The sequence below is a fragment of the Furipterus horrens genome, unplaced genomic scaffold (assembly GCF_987537825.1).
Source record: "Furipterus horrens unplaced genomic scaffold, mFurHor1.1.pri manual_scaffold_4, whole genome shotgun sequence".
Classification (NCBI taxonomy): Eukaryota; Metazoa; Chordata; class Mammalia; order Chiroptera; family Furipteridae; genus Furipterus; species Furipterus horrens.
The window spans coordinates 68,794,039-68,818,904 of NW_028327174.1; the positions used below are offsets into that span (position 1 = coordinate 68,794,039).

Below are 24,866 nucleotides of genomic sequence, written 5' to 3' on the forward strand. Positions count from 1 at the left end.
TAACATGACTAGGCGCTCACATCCTACAATTAATAAGTAGGGATCCAGTACTTAAATTGCATCTGTCTCCACTATGTCACACAGTAAATAGTAAACCACCCAGGTCTAAAACTGCATAAATGGAGGCTGACTGACAATTTGGTTATGAACAAAGGCCCTGGGGTTTGTTTTTCTGATTCAAGTCCAGTCTCTGTATATACCAGCACAGTGTCTTGAGCACTTTATTTATTCCTTCTTGGTTCTGTTTCCCAGTCTATAAAATGGAGGTGTAATTACTTCCTTAAGAGGACCATCATGAGGATTAAATGAGTTACTACAAGTCAAATACTTGTATCAGCACCAGGAACGTGGTAAACTGAAGAAGTGTTGACTCCTGTCATCTTGTTTCTCACGTCCTGTACACCACTATTCTTTCCTCAAGTTGAAATTAGAAAGGCCTAAAAAAACACAAATACATTAATGCAGTATCTTGCTATTTTCAAAGCATTTCAACAAACAATATTGATTTGTTCTTCACAACAGCTCTGCAAGATCAGCAAAGATGGTATCTTCTCATTGAACATGAAAAATGAGAAAGATGTCAATGCTTTGGCCAGTGTATCAACCAAGTAGAATTAGTTGAAGTTGAAAATAGAACTCAGGGTCCTGACCTCTACTACAATCTACTTTAGGTCCTGACAGTAGAGCTCCTCTCTTAGGCTGAGTCATGCACTGAGTACTGGTTACATGAGGAAATTTTGCTGTACGAGTGGCTTTGCCCCCAGGTTGCTTCACCTCCATGGGAATTACCTGGCTGTGTGTTGCTGTCCCCACTTATTAGCTAGCTGGTGACCTTAGGCAAGTCATTTCACATTGTATGGCGATAATCATAGTGTCTCCCTCATAAAGTGCCACAAGGATTCAATGAAACAATTCAGGTAAAGCTGTAAGTGTGGGATCTGTGTATGAGAAGTGCTTGATCAGTGTTAACCATGAAAATCATAGATAGAAGTTAGGTAGGAGGTGCTACTATGTGTTTATGTAGAAGACGGTTTTTCATACCCTCTACTAAGAGGTATACAGGAAGGAGTTGTCTCCTTGAAGTCTGTGGAGATGAGTAAACCAAATATTATCGGCTTTGATAATATGTGTGTCTGTTTTATTTTACTTACTTTTCAAAATTACATATCATATTGTTAATCAGGTGTATTTGTGTACAAGTGGGAGGGGTGGTTTTGTTATTTTGTTTATTGATTTAGCGAGGTCTTTGAAAAATCTAGTATAAACTACAAATTTGTGTTCACAAACAGCTTTGTCTGAACTATTTATGTGGAGTAAATGAATCTTGTTTCTGTATAAATTCCATTTATTCAATAAATGTAGGATGAAGTGATCAATTAAAGAATAAAATAACTTTAAAGCCTCTTAGAAAACAGTATTGATTTTTTTTTGGTTGCATAGTGGTAAATCTTGTTTTAAGGATTAAAATCAGGCATGAGAAGGTGTTAGCTGATTAGATGATAACTTCTGTAACATGAGACAAGATTTATAAATAAATTGTATGTGTGTGTATATTACTTTATCTACCAGCTTTCTTTTTTTAAGCTTTCTGCAAATTACCATGACTTGTTTTAGATTAGTTATATTACACTCTAAATATATCCAGATGTTTTTGTTATTCTGTAATTTGTTGAGTTTTGGCTGAAGATTTTTTAGATTCCCAACCTCCCCCTCATAGTGATTGATTTCAAAGTTAGTGCAATGTTTTGAGTTGTTGTTGAGATTTTATTTCAGTTGATTAGAAAAGAACCAACAATGATTCTTTTAGCTGTAGAAATATAACAGCTCATAGAAACAGAGGCACAATTATTTAATTTGATTTGTACTCATTTCAGTAAGATAATAGCTAGAACATTGAGATCATCACTAACAAAATATAAATTCATTAAGTAAATTATTTAAATAAATTAAAGAAGTATAATAGTTACACTTTAGTAAACATTTGAATCTACTGCTTAATCCAATAATACTGGTGACTACCTGCTCCATGTCAAGGTTGGAGAAATGTTCAATGTTGGCCTTTGGGAAATAGATCCTCTTAGATGGGAAAGGGGAGCAAAGCATGTTTCCTTACAATTGATATGTAACAGATTTTCCCTTTTGTACCTTCTGTTTTTCAGAGATCTATCTTACAACCTGCTGGAAAATATACCCAGTTTTTCAGTCTGCCAAAAGCTTCAGAAAATGTACGTCTATGGAGTCTCTAAGTCACCTAGCAAAAATAAGAGTCCAAACCCACATTTCTGGGGATGACTAGAGAGACATTTGATATGTTCCGTCCTTACACACACAAAGTGTAACTATATAGGATGGCTCTAAAGTTGAGAAAACAGATAATATTATTTCATCATGCATTGTATGATGAGTAAACCAATATTAGGTATTGCTCTTTTTTTTATCATGAACTTGGTATAATAATGAAGTAGGTTTGTTTGAGCTTTGGAATTTTGTTAAACTTACATACCCAGTAAGTGGGGGTGTTTTTAGTGTGGGGGACTTGATTTTGTTGGTATATTTGTTTCACAATAGTCATCTTTAGAGGAGGTGCTATATTTGCCATATTTGAGGTGCCATTGGTGCTTCTTCCACATGAAACATTTTAGAATTCCTCTCTCAAAATTATCTCCTCATAAAAACATCAGCCTTATTTCTGTATAGTCATACTTTGGCTTTGATCAAAACAATATTAATCATCCATCCTTTCCCACTTAATATGTTTTCTGAATGCCTTTGGGCAATTAAGGGGAAAAAATAATTCGTCTTTGAAAGGTAAAGATTTGAAACTCCTGCAGAACCTCAAATACAGGAAAGGCTCAGAAGGCAGAGCTAGGAGATACATCTTTAACGTGTTTGAATGAAGATGGCATTTGGAATATAGTTTTATATTCACTCAAAGAAACTAGCTGCTTTAAAAGGGAAACAATACTTAAGTGAGTAAATTGTAATGTTCTTTTTTAATAAAGCAAAAAAATTTTAAAGATCACTTGATAGTCTCGTTTCATGTGTTTCTTTGATTGAGGGCAGGTAATCACTGTGTAAAAGTTCTTTGAAGTCTAATCTTTGAAACCAGTGACTTTGAAACCAATCTTTGGAACTCTGTCATTTCAGAGATCTGCGCCATAATGAAATCTACGAAATTCAGGCTGACACTTTCCAGCGCTTGCTTGGCCTCCGATCTCTGTGAGTATTGCCTCCCGGCACCTTCCCACCACAGAGCACCTTCTTTCTTTCTTGAGTCTTCCCCTAGTATTTTCTTTTCACTGTATATTGTTGGGCCTTTGTGAATGAATTTACTATGAAAAGGCAAATATTTTGCTCGTGATCCTTTCCAGAAATAAATTCAGAAGTCGTAAATTTGCAGTCTGCTCTCTGTCAGTCAGCAAACCTGAAAGTTTGACACAGAGGAAGGCAGCTTTGCTGCTGAATCGCTGACAAAATGTGTTACTGTTCATGACCTGGATTGCCAGGGATTGTTTTGCCTACAAAAATGAAATGACCACAAAATTCTTCCTGCCATTTTTTCTTTGGTGGTTAAACAGTTTTTCTTTTTTTTAATCATATTTTATTTTTCAATTACAGTTGACATACATTATTATATTAGTTGCAGGTGTATAGATATTCTATAACTTACTAAGTGATCATCCTTATAAATCTCATACCCATATGACACCACGTATAGTTATTAGAATATTATTGACTACAATTCCCTATGCTGTACTTTACATCCCCATGACTATTCTGTAGCAATGAATTTGTACTTATTAATCCCCTCACCTTTTTCATCCACGCCTCCACCTCCTCCCATCTGGCAACCATCAAAATGTTCTCTGTATCTATGAACCTGTTTCTGTTCTGCTTGCTCTTTTGTTTTTTAGATTCAATTGTTGATAGATCTGCATTTATTGTCTTTTTATTGTTCTTATTTTTTTATCTTTTTTTTCTTCTCCTTTAGCTTTTTCTTGTCTGGGAAGCTCTTTATATGTCCTTCAGTTCTAAATTATAGCTTTGCTGGGTAGGGTAATCTTGGTTGTAGGTCCTTGCTTTTCATCACTCGGAATATTTCTTGCCAATCCCTTCTGGCCTGCAATGTTGAGAAATCAGCTGACAGTCCTATGGGAGTTCCCTTGTAAGTAACTAACTACTTTTCTCTTGCTGCTTTTAAGATTCTCTCTTTGTCTTTAAATTTTGGCAGCTTAATTATGATGTGTTTTGGTGTGGACTTCTTTGAGTTCAACTTGTTTGGGACTCTGAGTTTCCTGGACTTGTATGTCTATTTTCTTCACCAAGTTAGGGATGTTTTCTGCCATCATTTTTCCAAATAGGATTTCAATTTTGTGCTCTCTCTTCTTCTTCCTGCACCCCTATGATGCAAACGTTGGCACGCTTGAAGTTGTCCCAGAGACTTATTACACTATCTTCGTATTTTTAGATAACATTTTCTTTTTGCTATTCTGGATGGGTGTTTTGTTGCTTCCTTATATTCCAAATTACTGATTTCATTCTTGGCATCATCTACTCAACTGTGGAGTCCCTGTAAATTATCCTTCATTTTAGTTAGTGTAGCCTTCATTTATGGTTCTTTTTTACGGTTTCTATGTCCTTTTCCATGTTGTTGAAGTTCTCACAAGTTCCCTAAAGTTCTCACTAAGTACCTTAAGCATCCTTATAACCATTGTTTTGAACTCTGTGTCTGGTAGTTTGCTTGCCTCCATTTCATTTAGTTGTTTTTCTGGAGATTTCTCCTGCTCTTTCATTTTGGACCTGTTTCTTTGTCTCTGCACTTTGGCTGCTTCCCTGTATTTGTTTCTATGTATTAGATAGAGCTGCTGTATCTCCCAGACTTGGGAGAGTGGCTTTGTGTAGTAAGTGTCCTGTAGGATCCAGTGGTGCAGTCTCCCAAGTCATCCAAGCGGGTGCTCCAGGTATGCCCCATGTGGACCGTGTACACTGTCCTGATGTAATTGAACCCTGATTGCTGTCAGCATCACTTGGAGGGATTGATCCCTAGACCCACTGGTTGCAAGGACCAGCTGCAACTATAGTGGAGAAGCTTCTGTGCAAGTCCTACTCAGCAGGACTTGCTTCAGTGGGGCTTTGGTGCCCAATGAGTCCACCCCTTGAATGTGTCACTTGCAGAGGTGGTAGGGTTGTAATCCATCATGGTCTGAAGCTGTCCACAGATGCACTGGCTCTGGGGCCTCCCAGAAGGTGCAAGGTCAGCCACCACCTAAGTTCTGCCTGGGGCTATCCAGCAAGACCTACAGAGCAATCTGCAGGTGGCTACTACTTGTGCAGGGCATGAAGTGCCTTGGCCAGGCCAATTTGTGAACCAAAACTGGCTGCCATAGTGCTGACCCTGGAGCCATTTAACAAGAGATGCAGGATACAAAGTGGCCAGATGCTGCTTGTTTGAGAGATTTTAGCTAAGTCCTGAAGCATGAGCCAAGAGAGGCCATTTGTATGGAAAAGCTACTGGAAACAGTTTGGTTGGACCCACAAATTGAGTTGGGCAGGGTCTCAGAGAATCACCGGGGTGGGGAAAACAGTAATAGCTAGGTTGATGGAGACCTAGATATGGCACCTGTCTGCTGGCTCTGTGGGGGAAGTGGGGGTCTCAGAAAAGGAACAATGGCCTCTGCCAGAACTTTTCTCTAACAGAAAGCTGCCCCCCACAGTCCTCACCCTGATGCCAGACAATTCAGTTCCTCCCCATATGTCCCTGGTTCCTTTCAAACTGCTGCCCCAGCACTAGAGCTCAGAAGGAGTAAGTCTGAGTAAGTCCATGCATGGGCCTTTTAAGAGGAAGTGCTCAGGACTCCAACAACCTTCCTTCTCACTTAACCACAATTCCTGCTGGTTTTCACAGCCAGAAATTACAGAGACTTCCCTTTCTGGCTCTGGAGCCCTGAGCTGGGGTACCTGGTGTGGGGCTGGGGACCCCTCACTCTTCAGGCAGGATGTCCATAGCCAAAATATTCCTCCCAATTTTAAACCACCACATGTGGGTGTGAAACCAGCCTTTTCCATGTCTCCACCCCTCCTTCCAGTCTTGATGTGGTTTCTTCTTTAGTTCCGTAGCTGTAGGACTTCCATTCAGCTAGATTTCAGGTGGTTCTGAGTGATGGTTGTTCTGTAGTTGAGTTGTAATTCTGATGTGGTTGTGGAAGGGTTCAAGTACCACATTTACCTACACTGCCATCTTTACTGGAAGCCTAAACAGTTTTTCAAAGTGTGTCTCAAATTATTTAAAAATCACCTGGGGATGATTGTAAAAAAATGCAGATTCCAGATTCTCAACTGCCTCATGAGTTAGAATCTCTGGAGTGGGACCTGAAAATCTGCATTTTAACAAGTACACTAAGGTTTGAGCACAACTGTCTTCAAAAATGTTTTTGTTGCCCTGACTAGTGTGACTCAGTGGGTTGAGCATCATTGGGCAAACCAATAGGTCACCAGTTCGATTCCTGGTTAGGGCACATGCCTGGGTTATAGGCATGCAAGAGGCAACTGATTGATGTTTCTCTCCCACATCAATGTTTCTCTCCCTCTCTTTCTCCCTCCCTTCTCTTCTCTCTAAAAATAAATAAAGAAATCTTTTTTTAAATGCTTCTGTTGCTCAGACAACTAAGATTTATAAATATTTAATTATATTTTATGATCGAAAACTCCCTATATTAGCCATAAGTGAAAAAAATACTTGGTAACAGATTTTCTTTTTTGGTGACAGTTAAAATTTTTCCATCCTGAAACTGGATTTCACTGTAATTTTGATGAATGTTGATAATACGCAATGTTTAAACTATGGTATATTGTTAAAACCTTTTATTTCCTAAAGTTTTTCTTGATACTTAAAAGACTATACCTTCATAAAATCACATTCCTCAAAACATTTTATAGTAACCTTTAAGAATCTCTGAAAAATTTAAAAACCATTTTGTTTTTAATCTAATTGTGTTGCTTTTTCCTTACCTTTGGTCTAAATCAGCTTGTGAAGTTCTTTTACTTCTTTAAACACAAATGTAATACAAATATACATTCCTTACTTTTATTTCCTACCAAATTCACCAGGTTGGACTTCTAGCTGTTTTCAAAAGTCAGTTTTTTTAAGGCTGATATAGATGATAATACCGTATTGCATTATTGAAATTTGCTGAGAGTAGAATCAATTGCTATTACCAAAAATATATTTTTATGAATAAATTATATATATATATATATATATATATATATATATATATATATATATATATAAGAAATAAAAGACTGACCTCTAAAAATACCAAAAGAATGTGGCACAGACTCTGGAGGCCAAAAGTCTGCATCCCCCAAATTCCTGCCCCTTAGACCTCATATCCAGTTTCTCACCAGACTCTGCCAGCTCCATGTCAACCACTCTTCTGCACAAACTGATGGAATCATTCACTTGGATTGCCCTATAACCCTCCTAAACAGTCTTTCCACAATCAGTCTCTACCCATTCATCTCATTCTCCAAAGAGATTCTTTCTTGAGTATAAATGGAATCGTTATTTTCTGCTTCAAAAAACTTTGTTGTTCTCCTATTGTCTTCAAGATCAAGACCAAATTTCTCATCACTGCCTTTTAAAACCTAATCCCAACCTTCTGGAACAGTCTCATCCCTCACCCATGCATTCCTAGTCCCCTGACACATGGTCTTATGGCCCAGTGGATTCTCCCCACCCTTAACTTGCTCTCATCCATCCAGTAAGAACGTGAATCTCTGACACACTTTGCATGTTCTCTGCTGCAGGACTCAACACTCTGCACTGTCATCAGGTAGACCATTCCCTACTTGAAAATAACAAGAACTTTTTTATTTTCTTATCCCCGGGTTCTAGTGCAATGGCTCTCTCATTATTTAAGAATTTCAAACATGTTCTAAGCAAAAGATCAGGACTCCAATTTTTATCATTCCAGCTCAATGCTCAAAATCTGTGCTCAGTTTCTCAGTCATCTCTTTTGCGATTGACTGTTGCCCAATGACTTCTGCAAAAAGAGGTGATTGGCTCCAATGATCCGTAACACCCTTGAGTACAAGGCACTGAGTTGTGCTTAGACATAGTTCCTACATATTTCTAGTTTAGTCTCTCTTTTCTTCTTAATCTTATTCTAATCTCTGACTGTAAATTGTAAACATCTGTCTAGAATTGTTTAAATGACCTTATTTGGGTCCCAATCAGCTCAGCAACAGATTGTCATGTTTAAGAACTTAGTATCATTGATATAAGGTAAAAATTAACAAACTAGACTAAAAAGCTATACTCAAGTGTTTCAATTTCACCAACATTTATACTGTTTACTCTTTTATACATTAAGGGTATATAGAATATTTTCTATGTGCAAGGAGACACAACACTACACCTAGGAATGCTAAAACAAGTAAGATGAAGATATAGTGGCCAATGAGATTACAAGACTGCTGTGTAAAGACAGTGTCCTGCATACACTAGATCTTCAGTAAGTGTCTAGACACTGTAGTTCCTGCCTTCAAAAACACTCGCTAATGGGTAGATAAATGCCATAGTTTGATTATAGGCATTACATGCTACTCCTTATAAATGTTGTAGAGTGAACACCTCACAGGCAAACCCCTCTAAAGAGTCCCTTTACACAAAGCTGAGACTTTAGGTGAGATATATTAAAGGAAAATAATTACTAGAATAATATGTTATAAATGTGATTAAAACATTAAATGTACTGAAAGTAGGGAGATTTCGTAGAAGATGAATTTGAAGCATAAAGTTCCAGAGGCTCCCCCTAAATGTCCTGGAGCCTGCCACTCCCTCTCTGCCTCCATAAAAGGATAGAATTTGACCCAACATATTAGCCCACCCTTTGTGCCTCTGCAGGAATTCTTTTTTCCACAGATTTCAAAGTGTTTTTATAAATGTAAATTAACAAGTCTCATCATCACTTCTCTCCATAAAAATGGTTCATGTAAGTAACACAGAAATTTACCTAAAATACCTACTCAAGGTCATGTGAGAGGCCCTTTGTGTGTAATCTGGAGATGGATATTTGAAGTGTAAAAATATCATGCAGCCTCCTTGTAGATTCAAATTCATTGTATGCTTTGGCAAGTACCACCGGAGAAATAAATAATCTTTCATCTTTACAGCAAGGTTCCTACCAGTGGGCCTTTCCCCAGCCTCATCAAGCACCCACATACCTGGAAACCCTCCCCTTTTCTATCTTATCTGCCCCAAAAGCTGAGTAAAGACAGAACATGACTGCTTTTTAAGATTTTTTTTTTCTTTGTTTAGAAATTTTTATTACAAATTCAATCTTTTTTTTTAAATATGCTTTATCGCTTATGCTGTTACAGTGGTCCCAATTTCTTTTCCCTTTGTTCCCCTCCACCCAATGACCCCCTTCCCTCCAGTTGTCGCCCCCAGTTAGTCCATGCCCATTGGTTGTGCATATAGTTCTTCTCAACATCTTCCTGTCTACTCCACTCCCTCCTACTATGCTTCTTAATTCCTGTACCATCTCCCTCCCTTTCCCCCCTTCCCCTTCCCACTGACCTCTCCCCATAATGTTCCCCATACCTATAATTCTTTTCACACTCTCATTGCCTACTTACTTTGCCTTTGTTTCGACTCCTTAGCTTCTGTTGTTGGTTGTTGTGATACAGTTTTCATTTTAATGTTCATAGTTTTGATCCTCTTTCTCCTAAACAAGTCCCTTTAATATTTCATATAACAGTGGTTTGGATCTGATGAACTCCTTTAGTTTTACTTTGTCCTGGAAGCACTTTCTCTGCCCTTCTATTCTGAATGACAGCTTCACTGGATAGAGTAATCATGGTTGTAGGTTTTTGCTTTTCATTCCTTTGAATATTTCTTGCCAGTCCCTTCTTGCCTGCAGAGTTTCTTTTGAGAAATCAGCTGATGGTCTTATTGGGACCCCTTTGTAAGTAATTCTCTTCTTCTCTTCTGCTTCTTTTAAGATTCTCTCTCGATCCTTAATTTTTGATATTTTGATTATAATGTGTCTTGATGTGGTTCTCCCTGGGTCCAGTTTTTTTGGAACTCTCTGTGCTTCCTACCTGTAAGTCTATTTCCTTCCCCAAGTTAGGGAAGTTCTGCTTCATTATCTTTTCACATAATTTTTTCATTTCTAGGTGTTCTTCTTCACCTTCTGGCAACCCTATGATTTGGACATTGGCCCGCTTATAGCTGTCCCATAGGTTTCTGAGCCACTCCTCATTTTCCTCACTTTTCATTTCCTCTTTCTGCACTGTTTGACTATTTGTTCCTTCCTTATGTTCCGATTTGTTGATTTGATCCCTGGTTTTCTTGCCCTCACCACTAGTTTCATATGTGTTTTTGTTCATTTCAGCAGGACTAGCCTTTATTCCTTCCCTGTCTTGTTTAAGATCTGCTGTCAGATCTGTAAGCATTCTTATAACCAAAGCTCTGAACTGAGCCTCAGAAAGATTTTCTATCTGCTGATCCGTTAGATCAGATATTTGCTGTCTGGTCAGCTGCGTTATTGGGATCTCTTATCATGATCTGTGCCATCCTGACTGTTTTGTGTTTACCTTTGCTTCCTCGGCAGGGTTGTCACACCTCCTACACTATAGGGGGCAGAGCCCCGTGCACTCATCACTACTGGGCGACCCTTCTCACCGCACTGTGGCACTTTGTGTGGGGACGAGGGTCCAAGATGGATTCTTGCTGTTTACTCCCTGCTGAAAGACCAGGAGCTTCTTCCTCCATCCTTGCCCCCTCCATCCTTGCCCCCTCCTTGCAATGGGGGTCTGCCTTCCCCAGCTTTGGAATCACAAGCTGACAGGTCTGGTTAGCAATTGGGGGTGCTCCCCAGGTGTTTCTCACCTCTTTTTAAATACGGGTGTCTGTACTTGCCGCCATCGCTCCAGCTGCCATTGCCAGCACAGCTTGACCTCTCCTCCCTGGCTTCGCATCTGGACGAGCACCACTTCTTTATAACTTCATACGTTGGACTTCCATGTAGTTTTTTTTCTGGAACTTCTGCTTATTTCTGATTTTGCAGTAGTTGTATTCCTTCTTAGTTGTAGAAGGAGATGGAGTGTGTCAGTCTAGGCCTCCATCTTGGCTGGAAGTTCCAAGATTTTTTTTTTTTTTATGAATCACCTTGATTAACTAGTTGGCCATATCTTCTTTTGTTTTCCCAAACTCTTCTGTTAATCTAGTCAACAGATGTTTATTAAACACTTATTTTGTTGCCACTCACTGTGCTAAAAACTGTGAACACTACAGTCATGTTCCTCCCTTTATGGGAAAGACAAACAGTAAACAAGAATCAGATACGTGGTCAGTGCTATGAAGATGATGAACATGTCGAGCTCAGTGAGGCAGGTAGGAATGAACTGATCAGGGAAGCCCTCCCTAAGCAGGTGACATTTAAACTGGAGCATAAGAATAAGTCAGACTTTTCTTTTTCTTATTTTATGTTTTTGTATCTTACAGATTTTTATGTATTGATAAAGTCAATAGCAATCTTTAATATCCCACACAAAAAGCTCTTTGGGTATCCTTTTTTTTTCCAGAGTAAAGGGGTCTTGAGACCAAAAAGTGAAAAAATCATTGCAGTTTATCCCCAGTCATGATGGTCCATTTCTTGCTCTGACCTCATAAGGTGCCGTTGTGATAGAATTACAAACCACTCCTATATAAGGCCCTTGCTGGGCTGAGGTTCGTCTATTATAGTCCAGGAAGCTGATTTTTGGTGACCTGTTAGACCTAGACTAGTTGACTTGTGCTCTTCTTCCCCACCCCCTTTTTTTTTCTTTTCTTTTTTTTTAATTCTTTCTCATTTTTCTTACTGTTCTCTTCTGTCATTTTTTTTCTTTTCCATCTCACTCTTTATTTTTTTTCTGCATGGATCTATAGATTACTTCAGGTACTATGGATATTTTAATGATGTTATTTCTTTCTATCCATGAGCACAGTATATGTTTCCATTTATTTCTGTCTTCTTCAGTTTATTTCTTTAGTATCTTATAATTTTCTCAGTACAGGTCTTTTACCTCCTTGTTTAAATTTAGTCCTAGGTATTTTTTATGCAGTTGTAAATGGGATTGTTTTCTTAGTTTCCCTTTCTGTTAGTTCATTATTGGCATATAAAAATGCAACCAATTTCTGCATATTTATTTTGTATCCTGCTGCTTTACTGAATTTATATATCAGTTCTAGTAAATTTTTGGTGGAATCTTTAGGGTTCTCTGTATACAAATCATGTCATCTGAAAATAATAACAGTTTTACTTCTTCCTTTCCAATGTGAATACCTTTTATTTCTTCTTCTTGTCTAATTGCTGTGGCATTGGACTTCCAGTACTATGTTGAAGAAGAGTGAAGAAAGTGGACATCCCTTGCCCTGGCTGGTGTGGCTCAGTACATTGAGCACTGGCCTGTGAACCAAAAGGTCACTGGTTTGATTCCCAGTTGGGGCACATGCCTGGGTTGCAAACTAGGTCCCCAGGTGGGGGCATGCGAGAGGCAACCACACATTGATGTTTGTCTCCTTCTCTTTCTCCTCCCTTCTCCTTTCTCTATAAATGAATAAATAAAATCTAAATTTTTTTAAAAGGAAAGAAAGTAGACATTCCTGTCTGGCTCCTGATCTCTTTTAGTTTTTCCTCCATTGAGTGTGATGTTAGCTGTGCATTTATCATATATGGTCTTACTATATTGAGGTATTTTCCTTCTAGTCCCACTTTGCTGTGAGTTTCTATTATAAATGGGTGCTGGATTTTATCAAATGCTTTTTCTGCATCTAATGATATGAGGATATAATTTTTATCCTTCATTTTGTTTATGTGGTATATCACACTAACTGATTTGTAGATATTGTACCAACTTTGAATCCCAGAAATAAATCTCACTTTAGTATATGAACTTTTTCATGTATTCCTGGATTCAATTTGCTAATATTTTCTTGGAGATATTTGCATCTATGTTCATCAGGGATATTGGCCTATATTCTTTCTTTGTAGTGTCTTTATCTGGTTTTGGAATTAGTATAATGCTGGCATCATAAAATGAGTTTAGGAGCCTTCTCTCCTCTTTAATTTTTTTGAAATAGTTTGAGAAGAACAGGTGTTAGTTTCTTTCAGAATGTTTGGTAAAATTCTTCTGTAAGGCCACCTGATTTGTTGGGAGTTCTTTTTATTACTGCTTCAATTTCATTAGTTGTAATCAATCTGTTCAAATTTTCTGTTTCTTCTTGATTCAGTTTAGAAAAATTGTATATTTCTAGGAATTTATACATTTCTTCCAGGTTGTATAATTTATCATATAGCTGTTCATATTTTCTTACAATCCTTTATATTTCTGTGGTGTTAGTTTATGTCTCTTCTTTTATTTCTGATTTTTTTTAATTTGGATCTTTTCTCTTTTGTCTTGGTAAATTTAGTTAAAAGTTTGTCAATTTTGTTTATCTTTTCAAAGACCAGCTCTTGATTTCATTGTTGTATTTTTTTTTTTCAGACTCTACTTTTATTTCTGCTCTGGGCTTTATTATTTCATGTTTTGTACTCACTTTGGGCTTTGTTTGCTGTTGTTTTTTTCTAGTTCCTTGAAGTGTAAAGTTAGATTGTTTATTGAGATTTTTCTTATTTCTTGAGGTAGACCTGTAATGCTATGAATTTCCCTCTTAGGCTGCTTTTCTGTGTCCATAGATTTGGGGTTGTTGTGTTTTCATTTCTCTCAGGGTATTTTTTTATTTCTTTTTTGATCTCATTGTTAATCCATTCATTGTTTAGTAACATGCTATTTGGCCTCCATGTTGTGTGTGTTTTCTGTTTTTCCCTTGTAATTTCTAGTTTCACATCATTGTGGTCAGTGAAGATTCTTGATATGATTTCAATTTTAAATTTATTGAGATTTGTTTTGTGTCCTATCATGTGTTCTATCCTGGAAAATGTTTCACGTGCACTTGAAAACAATGTATATTCTGTTGCTTTGAAATGAAATGCTGTGGAAATATCAATTAAATCCATCTGGTGTAATGTGTCATTAAGGCTACTGTTTCCTTGTTGATATTCAGTCTGGAAGATCTATCTACTCATGTCAGTAGGTGTTAAAATACCCCACTATGACTGTATTACTGTCAACCTCTCCCTCTACGTTCATCAAGATTTGCTCTATATATTTAGGTGCTCCTATGTTGGGTGCATAAATGTTTACAAGGGTTATATCTCGTTGTTGGATTGATCCCTTTATCATTAAATAATGTCTTTTTTTGTCTATTTTAGTCTTTGTTTTAAAGTTTAGCTTGTCTGATATAAGTATTGGTATCCCAACTTTTCTTTCCTTCCCAATACATAAAATATCTTTTTACCATCTCTATGCTTTCAGTTTGTTTGTGTCTTTCATTCTGAGATGAGTCTCTTGTAGACAGCATATATATGGCTCTTGTTTTCTTATCCATTCAGCTACTCTATGTCTTATGATTGGGATATTTACGCCATTTACACTTAAAGTGACTATTGATAGGTATGTGTTCATTATCATTTTATTCTTTATAATTATGTTTATCTCTTTTCTTTCATTCATCTTAAAGTCTCTAAAATTTCTTATAATGCTGCTTTAGAAGTAATGAATTCCTTTAGCTTTTTCTTGAGAGAAGCTCTTTATTTCTCCTTCAGTTTTAAATGATAGTCTTCTGTGTAGACTAGTCTTGGTGGGAAGATTTCAGTCATTATTTCTCCAATAGGTTCTCAATCCCTTGCTCTCTCTCTTTTCCTTCTGGTACCTCTATGATGTGTATGTTACTACACTTGATGTCATCCCATAGGTCCTTTAAACTATCCTTATTTTTATAAATTATTTTTCCTTTTATCTGCTATGATTGGGTATTTTCTGCTACCCTGTCTTCCAAAGTTCTGATTTGAAAAAAGTACCTAGGAATAAATTTAACAAGGAGGTAAAAGACCTGCACTCAGAAAACTATAGGACACTGAAGACAGAAATTGATACAGATACAAATAAATGGAAGCATATACCCTGTTCATGGATTTGAATATTTAACATCATTAAAATACCTATACTGCCCAAAGCTATCTATAAAGCCAACACAATTCCTATTAGAATACCAATGGCATATTTCACAGAGCTAGAACAAATATCACAAAAATTTATATGGGCCCAAAAAAAGACCCCAAATAGCCTCAGCAATCTTGAGAAAGAAGAACAAAGCTGGAGGGATCACACTACCTGATATCAAACTGTACTACAAGGCCACTGTCATCAAAACAGACTGGTACTGGCATAAGAACAGACACATAAATCAATGGAACAGAATAGAGAGCCCATAAATAAATCAATGTCTTTATGATCAATTAATATTTGACAAAGGAGGCTAGAGCATACAATGGAGTAAAAACAGTCTCTTCAATAAATGGTGTTTGGAGAACTGGACTAATACATACAAAAAAGTGAAACTAGACCACCAACTTACACCATACACCAGAATAAACTAAAAATGGATAAAATACTTAAATATAAGTCATGATACCATAAAAATCCTAGCAGAAAACATAGACAGTAAAATTTTAGATATCTCACTTAGCAATATTTTTGCCAATATATTTCCTAGGGCAAGGGAAACAAAGGAAAAAATAAGCAAATGGGACTACACTAAGTTAAAAATCTTCTGCACAGCTAAAGAAACCAGTATCAAAATGAAAAGGGAACCAAGTGTATGGGACAACATATTTGCCAACAATACATCAAACAAATGTTTAATCTCCAAAATATATAAAGAATTCATACGACTCAACACCAGGAAGACAAAAAACCCAATTTAAAAAATGGGCAAAGGACCTGAATAGACACTTATCCAAAGAGAACACACAGATGGCCAATAGACATAGGAAAAGAGGCCCAATATCACTAGCCATCAGAGAGATGCATATTAAAACCACAATGAGCAACTTCTGGCCAAGATGGAGGCATAGGTAGACATGGTGCATCTCCGTTCACAACTAAGAAGGAATACGTATCCCTCAAAACTGGAGACAACCAGAATTCCAGAAAATTGAGCTGCATGGAAATCCAACAAACAAAGATATAAAGAAGAAATACTCATCCAGACAGTTAGAAGGGAGAGAGGACAGAATGTGGTGGTGGTGGCAGTGATAGCAGCTGTGGCCAGCTGGCAGAAAGCACACACATTTTAAAAAGTAGGGATGGACACCTGGGGAACACTCCCAGCACCAGACCAGACAACTCATGGTTCCAGCTCCAGGGAAAATAAAGCCTCATTGCTTATGACTATGAAAATCAGTGGGGGCTGTGGCTGAGGAAGAAACTGTCAGTCTCTCAGCAGAGTCCACTTGTGTAGAGGGCCACATAGTCACAGAACATCTGTAAACCCACCCACTGTTGGAACTATGGCCAGGGCAACAGCTAGAGATGTGCCAGTCCCATACGGGAATTGGTAGAAGTGCCTAGAAAAAGGGGCGAGTGATGAGCAAGCAGCATTGTTCCCTCTCAGACCCCTCCTCCCCCACAGTACCACGACGTCTCGCCCCATACTGATGAATACTTAAGTCTCCGCTCCTTATAACGTAACACATGTAACAGCTCTACTTAAGGCACAGAGGCAAACACAGGAGCCCGTCAAGTTGAGGATACAGAGAAATATTGCCCAAAAGAGGGAACAGATCAACGTTCCAGTGGGAGAACTAAGCGACGAGGAGATAGCCAACCTAACAGATGAGGAGATAGCAACCTAACAGACACATAGTTTAAAACACTGGTGATAAAGATACTCACAGACTTGATAGATATACTTGAGTATGACAAACGTATAAGGGAAGAAGTGAAGGCTATGCTAAGTGAAACAAAGAAAAATCCACATGAAACCAATGGTGAAGGGAAGGAAACTGGGGTTCAGATTAATGACTTGAAACATAAGGAAGATAAACAGTCAACAAGTATAGAATGAGAAAACAAGAATTGAAAAAAATGAGGAGAGGCTTAGGGACCTCTGGGACAACTTTAAACATTCCAACATCCAAATCATAAAGGTGCCAGAAGGAGACGAAGAAGAGCAAAAAATTGAAAACTTACGTGAAAAAATAATGAAGGAAAACTTCCCAAATTTGGTGAAGGAAATAGACATGCAAGTCCAGGAAGTACAGAGAGTTCCAAACAAGCTAAACCCAAAGAGCACCTCACCTAGACACATCATAATTAAAATGCCAAAAGTTAAAGATAAAGAAAGAATCATAAAAGCAGCAAGAGAAAAGAAATTCCTGTAAGATTATTAGCTGATTTCTCAAAAGAAACTTTGCAGGTAAGAAGGCTTAGCAAGGAGTATTCAAAGTGATGAAAAGCAAGGACCTGCAACCAAGATTACTCTATCCAGCAAAGCTATCATTTAGAATGCAAGACCTGATAAAGTGCGTCCCAGATAAAGTAAAGCTAAAGTTCATCATCACCAAACCCTTATTATATGAAATGTTAAAGGGACTTATTTAAGAAAAAGAGGATCAAAACTATGAACATTAAAATGACAGTGAATTCAAAACTATCAACAACTGAATCTAAAAAATAAAAACAACTAAGCAAACAATCAGAACAGGAACAGAATCATAGGTATGGGGATCATTTGGAGGGTTATCAGCTAGGAGGGGGAAGGGGCAGAAAAGGGAAAATGGTGCAGGGATTAAGAAGCATAATTGGTTGGCACAAAATAGATAGGGGGAAGTTAAGAATAACTTCCAAAGAAGTTATATGCACGACCCATGGACATGAACTAAGGGGGGTGGGATTGCTGGAGGGAAGGGGGCAAAGGTGGAGGAGAGCAAAGGGAAAAGAAATTGCGACAACTGTAACAGCATAATCAATAAAATACACTTTAAAAATAAAAATAAAAAATAAGTATAAGTGCAACACTGTACGATAGGAAGGGTTACACCAGTGAAGTACTCAAATACATGGCACTGAGTGTCTCAACGGGCATCTGTCTGAGGAACTAAGACCTAGGAAAAGCGGAATGGCCTTATTCCACTGCAAGTAGACATACTAAATCTGCAGTAATGTAGACACTCCCAGCAGATTAGAGCTACCCATCTCTCTTTAAGCCTGCTAAACATTTCATTGATAAAATACAGCCACTTAAGAATGTTTCAGATTTATATATAGGCCAATTTGGTGAGCCATAAAAGAGAAGCACCATCTGTATTCAGTCTACCTGGTTAGAATTTACTGAGTGTATAAAATATTAGAAAAAAACATTTTATCAATAATGAAAAATCATGCTCAGCATAACAAAAACTCACTAACAAAAACATTGGGGAATGGGGTAAGGAAGCAAGCTGAAGATTAGAGTCAAACCAAAATATGGATGGGTTGTTGCTGCAAGATTAAGATGGTCTTTGGTATTAGAAGTAAAGAAAATTAGTGCAAGGTAGTTCATGGACAGTCAGTAAAAACAAAACTGTCCCGTATGTCATCTAATTTTGGATTTTCTATTATTTATTACCTTTTGGATATTTATAACAAGAGAAAGTCATTGGAGAGACAGGGAATCATTAGGATGTAATTATTAGTTTTAAAGACAGTCCTTAATGAAAAGCAGAAATTTTTGAAAATAAAAAACACAAATCATATTTGTTTAAATTTTAAAAAAAAAAAACACAATGCGTTATCACCTCACACCTGCCAAAATGGCCATCATTAATAAAACAAGCATCAAGTGGTGACGAGGATGTGGAGAAAAGGGGGCCCTACTGCATCGTTGATGGGAATGCACACTAGAGCAGCCACTGTGGAAAAAAGTATGGAGTTTCCTCAAAAAATTAAATATGGAACTGCACACTTGCATTCATAGCAGCACTATTTACAATAACCAAGATTTGGAAACAGCCTAAGTGCCCATCTGTAGATGGGTGGATAAAAAAACTGTGTTCCATTTACACAATGGAATACTACACAGCAGTAAGAAGGAATTCCTGCCTTTTGCAACAGCATGGATGGAACTGGAGACTATTATGCTAAGTGAAATAAATCAGTTGGTGAAAGACAAATATCATATGATCTCACTTATAAGAGGAATATAATGAACAAAATAAACTAATGAGCAAAATAGAACTAGAGGCATGAAATCATGGAACAGACCGACAGCTGTAAGAGGGGGAGGGGAGGTGGGGACTGATTGAGAGAATTTGAAAGGATTAGTCAAAGAACGTATGAGAAGGACATGTGGACATGAACAACTCTGTGGGGATTAACTGTGAAAGTAGGGGCTAGGCTGAGTGGGGGCTGGCAAAGGGGAAAAAATGGGACAACTGTAACAGCATAAACAATAAAGCATTTAAAAAACTGCTGATTTGATTCTCTACTTCATCTCATACTGGTGATTCCTTCTATTGTGTTCATTTGAGATACTGCATTTCTTCATTTCTTACTAATTTTGTTTTTTGGTTTCTATGTCTTTTTGTTTGAGTTCTCACTGAGTTCACTAATTTTTCCCCTAAGTTCCTTGAGCATCCTTATAACCATTGGTTTGAACTCTGTATCTGGTGGACTGCTTGCTTCCATTTCATTTATTTCCTTTTCTGGGGACTTCTCCTGTTCTTTCACAAGGGGCATGTTTCTTCATCTTCCCATTTTGACTGCCTCTTATGTATTAGTTTCTCTGAATTAGGCAGATCTTCTATGGCTTCATCTTGATATGGTAGCCCTATGTAGTATGTGTGTTATGGAACCCAGTGGTGTAGTCTTCCTGATTACCTGTGCTAGGTGTTCCAGGAGTGTCCTTTGTGTGGGTTAAGGGAGCCCTCATATTGTATTTGTCTAGATTGCTATGGGCCCATTCGTTGGTTGGGTTGACCCTCAGTGTGGCTGATGAGGAAGATTGTCCTTGACTACAGTGAATGAACTGGTGTGCAGGGGCTGACTCCACAAAGTGGAATTCACTCCAGCAAGTTCAGGTGCCTGCCTAAATCTACCTGTGGAGCTAAACAGGTCAAACTCTGATGTGGTCTGAAGCCCACCACCAGTTGTATTTGTTCTGGGGCCTCTTGGGAGGGATTCCAGTGTAGTTCAATGTTAGGTACTGCCTGTGACAGGCCCTGGGCTACCTTTTTGGAATTACAAAGTGATCCACAGTTTGTGGCTGTCCATCCTGTGTGCGGGTGTAAATGGGAGGAGCCAAGGTGCACACTAAGACCAGCTTCCATCATCTCCAAGCCCAGGGGCATGTTAGCAAAAGGCCCATAAAACCCTGAGATCTACTTCCACCTGTTAGGCTCAGTCACTGAAGGAGACTCTGGCAGTATGTGAGTTGTGTGAAGTAGGTTCTCAGTGAGTCACCAGAAAGAAGCAAGTTGTATTCACCAGGTTAATAAAGATTCCAACTCAGCACCAGTGCTTGGACGGAGACCACGCACCAAAAAGTCGGTACACCAAGGCCAGCACCACCCGCCAGGGGCCTGCAGACCTTCATAGTGGAGAGAAGTCTCAGGGAGTCATCAGGGTGAGGTCAGCAAAGTTCACCCGGTTAAAACAGACTAGTATTTGGGTGTGTGGAGGAAGGGCTCTGCACAGAAATGGTGGTGCCAGGGTGCAAGGGGAAAGTGGCCCTTTCCCTAGAGCCACCCCTGATCTCCCCAGACCTTCTCCTGAGCCTCCCAAGAAAGTCTGCACTGTAGATCCCGGGTGGCAGCATCCAGCTGACTCCACCACAGGGCTAGAGCTTTGCAGTGGGGGGCTAGTGGATCTCCCGTAAGAGCTGGGGGGCTGCACTGGTTTGGAGTGAGGAGGGAAAATGGTCCTCGCCCTAGAGTCACAAAACTTCGTCTTTTCCTGTCCATCTCTGACACACCCTGAATCTATCCAGACCACCTTCAGGGCTCTCCAAGAAAGTGCACTGTGAGCACAGTCTGGCAGCAGTCTGGAGAGCTTGGCTCTCCTGGGCCACAGGGCGTTGGGAGGTGGGCTTAGTGCATTCACTTAGGCTGGTGCTGCATGGAGAGGCATGCTCAACCCAGGAAAGATGGCGTCTGTGTGTGGTACATGTGAGGGACTCAGCTAAAGGGACTTCGGCAGCTGTCCTCTTAGCCTTCTCTCTGAAGCCACACCACCCTCTGAGCTGCTTTTCATTTGCCGGTGCCCATGGTGAGTGGTTGCAGATATTTGCACTGGCCCTTTAAGAGGGCCCCTTGGTTTCTGGTAGATTCCCATCTGTTCCTGGCAGACAGAGTCCCCACTGATTTTCATAGCCACGTGTTATGCGGGCTTTTCTTTCCAGCTCTGGTGCTCAGGGCTGGGGAGCCTGGCATGGGGTTGAGATCCTTCATTCTTAACAGGGGACCTGTGTAGTTGAGATATTCCTCCAGAATCTCAGCCACTGCCCATGGGAGGCGGGCCAGCCCTTTTCACTTCTCTGCCCTTCCTACCAGTCTCTATGTGGCTTCTTCTGTAAATCCTTGGTTATAAGACTTCTGTTCAGCTAGTCGTCAGTTGGTTATTCAGATAGATTGTTCTATAATTTAGTTGTAATTTCAGTTTGGTCCTGGGAGTGGGTGCCACCTCGAATCTCTGATCACTTTTAATTTATTCTAATGTCTACACTTTTGTTACCCTTTTTAGTTAATGATCCTTTTGTAAAATGTAGAAATTTTATTCCTGTGAAATTATATACGTGTGTGTGTGTGTGTGTGTGTGTGTGTGTGTGTGTGTGGAGGGGAGGGGTACAGAAATTTTATTTCTCTATAACTTGTAGATTTTCTTTGTTATAAAGGATTTTATTCCCACATATGCTAGCCCCCCTTTTATTCATGTGCCAGTTAAGAATTTAAATGTCAGCCCTGGCCAGCGTGGTTCAGTTGTTTGGGTGTTGTCCTGCAAAGCAAAAGGTTGCTGGTTCAACTCCAGTCAGGGCACATGCTTGGGCTTGCAGGCCCTCATGCAAGATGCAGCCAATCAATATCTCTCTCCCTCACTTCCTCCCTCCCTTCACCTCTCTAAAAATAAATAAAATCTTTTTTTTTTTTAAGAATATAAAAAATAATTTAATCGTCTGTCTCCTTTACTGGGAGTTTTTGTTTGTTTGTTTGCTTGCTTGTTTTTTTAAGCTTCTCTGTTTCTCCTAAGGCCTGCAATGTAGACAAATAGACAAATTCTTATTGAATTTCATTACATATCCCGGGACATTATAATTTAAAATGTACTTGCTCGTCAGAAGAAGAATCTCAGAAGTTCCTATCTCTTCCCACTCCCCTACCCCCACTCATCTTAGAAACGCCCTAATAAAATTTTACAACCATCTTAAAGTCAACTTTTTAGCAAGAAGAAGGTAAAAATGAAAATAAGTCACCTGAATAATTTGCCTTGATTGATTTAAACAAGGTTGTTCTTAAGTTCTCGCTTTAATTTTAGTTAATTGTTCATTTCTTGAATTACAATTAAATGTTGTTAGCAGAATGAATGTATATAGTAAAACTTCACACAGCCATTTTTTAAATATATATAACTATCTCACTTTTTCTTTTAAATAGGAATTTAGCTTGGAACAAAATTGTCATTATTCACCCCAATGCATTTTCTACTTTGCCATCTCTAAGAAAGCTGTGAGTATTTTATTACTTGTTTGTGGCAGGACTTTTAATAATCAGGGACCCTCTAAGCCCACAGTGCAGATTGCCCAGCCCTCAGTGTTCTCCACATAGAGCTGTATCAGGCCGGAGGGGAGCCCCTCCCCCTCCAAGGATGTGTGGGACATGATGTGGATAACTGAAGGTGGGGTGACAGCTGGTTCTGGTTACTGAGGTAAAATTTTCCATTTTTGCTGAGCGATCAGATGGAATGGAATAAGATGTCAATTTTTTTCTAAAGGGCTTTTATTTTATAGTTGACCATCTTGACTAATAGAAAATCTTTCTGTCCCCTTTTTTCCCCTCCCTTTCTACCTCTTGCTCTTTCCTCTCTCCATCTCCCTTGTCTAATAGAGAAAGAAGAAACTGGTCAAACGGAAGTTAAGAGGAGAAGGAGGGGAATAAACCCCCAACAACATTTCCCCCTTCACTCCTAACTTAATCCAGTCATCATCACTTTTCAAATTAGATGTAGCACCTGCCACTTCATTTTAGATATCCTCCACCCCTAGCAAAATTAAGCTGAATATAGAAATTCCTGTTTGGATGGGATCAAAACATTTCCCCCCTGCAATTCTGATTATAACCAGAAAAGGTATAGAAACTAAAAACAAAATGGTTAATTTTACCATTACAAGTGAGGACCCTGCTTAGAAATTTTTATGGAACAGCTTAATAATCTTAAGGTTGCTCTTTCTTAACGTGAAGGCTCTATGCTAACACAGACTAAAAGCCTATTGTTGTTTGATGTTTTGCAGGGACCTATCATCCAACCGCCTGTCTTCTTTTCCTGTAACCGGGTTACATGGTTTAACTCACTTAAAATTAACAGGAAATCATGCCTTACAGAGCTTGATATCATCTGAAAACTTTCCAGAACTCAAGTGAGTTTATCATTAAAACTAATAAGATACATTTGTGGTCATGTGAAATAACAGAGGTGTTATAGTGGTTTTCAAAATTTATGAGGTCATGGGACTCATTTGAATTACATTTCATGCCCTCAAGTCCCCTAACCCGAGGCACTGTCAGGACAAGCACTGAAGTGGGAGAACCAGTCTCCCTGACCACACTTCCTGTCCTCAAAGATGCCTCCTGGAATCACTGAGTTCATGGAAAGAGTTTGAAAACCATTGATGCATGGGATATAAACTAGGACATGTAATTAAATAACATTATAACATTATTATACTCATGTTTACATTTTTAAATTCATAGCTTGTGCATATATTCTAATAAAATACACTAAATTAATATTTGCTTGAGGATATAATGCTCTTTAAAAACTGTTATGCTTATTCTCGATAAAGAAGGCCCTTAAAAGATTATATATACATGTATTCTTTTTCACCAAAGTACTCTTTATGTACTTCTAAAAACCATAACCCCAAAAGAGAGTTTGGAAAGTGGAAGAGGGAAAAATATCTTAAAATGCCCTTAAAAACTTTTTATGTTATTTCCTTCCAGACTTTGTTTCTAATGTATTTTTAATTGTTAGACTCATAGTATGTATAGGAACTTTTATGTTTTCATCACTTAACATTTTGTCATACCATAATAAGCACTTTTTCATGATGCTACAATTTTCCTAGCAGTCATTTTTCAACCATTTTATTATGGAAATTTTCAAACATAAAAGTAAAGAAAATAATATACCTGTCACTCAACTCAGCAGTTTTTAACATTTCACAGCAATAATTTATAATAATTCCATTGTTATTATAAATAGCACTGTGATAAACATCTTTATGCTCACAATTAATATTTTAGATTATTTATTAAGATTAAAATCTGAAAGGAGAATTATTGAGTGAAAAAAGATGAACACTATATTTAATGATTTACATCTTTAAGTGTATTTTTTTTGTTTGGTGTTGTTCATTTAAAGGGTTGTAGAAATGCCTTATGCTTACCAGTGCTGTGCATTTGGAGTGTGCGAGAATGTCTATAAAATTTCTAATCAATGGCATAAAGGTGACAACAGCAGTACAGATGATCTTCATAAGAAAGATGCTGGAATGTTTCAAGTTCAAGGTAAAACCAACTGTCCTGATGATGAAATTGTGTCTGGAAGGGTCTTGAAAAGTCATCAAACAGATCATCTGAACTCCAGAAACTTCCCTATGTAATCACCCCAGCAAGCTGGGAATCCATCCCACTTTTTAAAAACTCCCAGGGAGACAGAAAGCTCTCTGTACATTCAGTCTAAAACTC

At 38.3% G+C, this 24,866-nt stretch overlaps 1 protein-coding gene across 1 annotated transcript in view; it reads left to right on the forward strand.

The window, feature by feature from the left end:
- LGR5 (leucine rich repeat containing G protein-coupled receptor 5) overlaps window positions 1-24,866 on the forward strand; it is a 140,173-nt gene that overhangs the window by 110,494 nt on the left and 4,813 nt on the right. Inside the window, exons 12-16 of the mRNA XM_090273622.1 lie at window positions 2,160-2,225; window positions 3,148-3,219; window positions 22,557-22,628; window positions 23,411-23,536; window positions 24,541-24,686. Coding sequence (XP_090129748.1) covers window positions 2,160-2,225; window positions 3,148-3,219; window positions 22,557-22,628; window positions 23,411-23,536; window positions 24,541-24,686 — 482 coding nt within the window. The remainder of the gene's footprint in view (window positions 1-2,159; window positions 2,226-3,147; window positions 3,220-22,556; window positions 22,629-23,410; window positions 23,537-24,540; window positions 24,687-24,866) is intronic.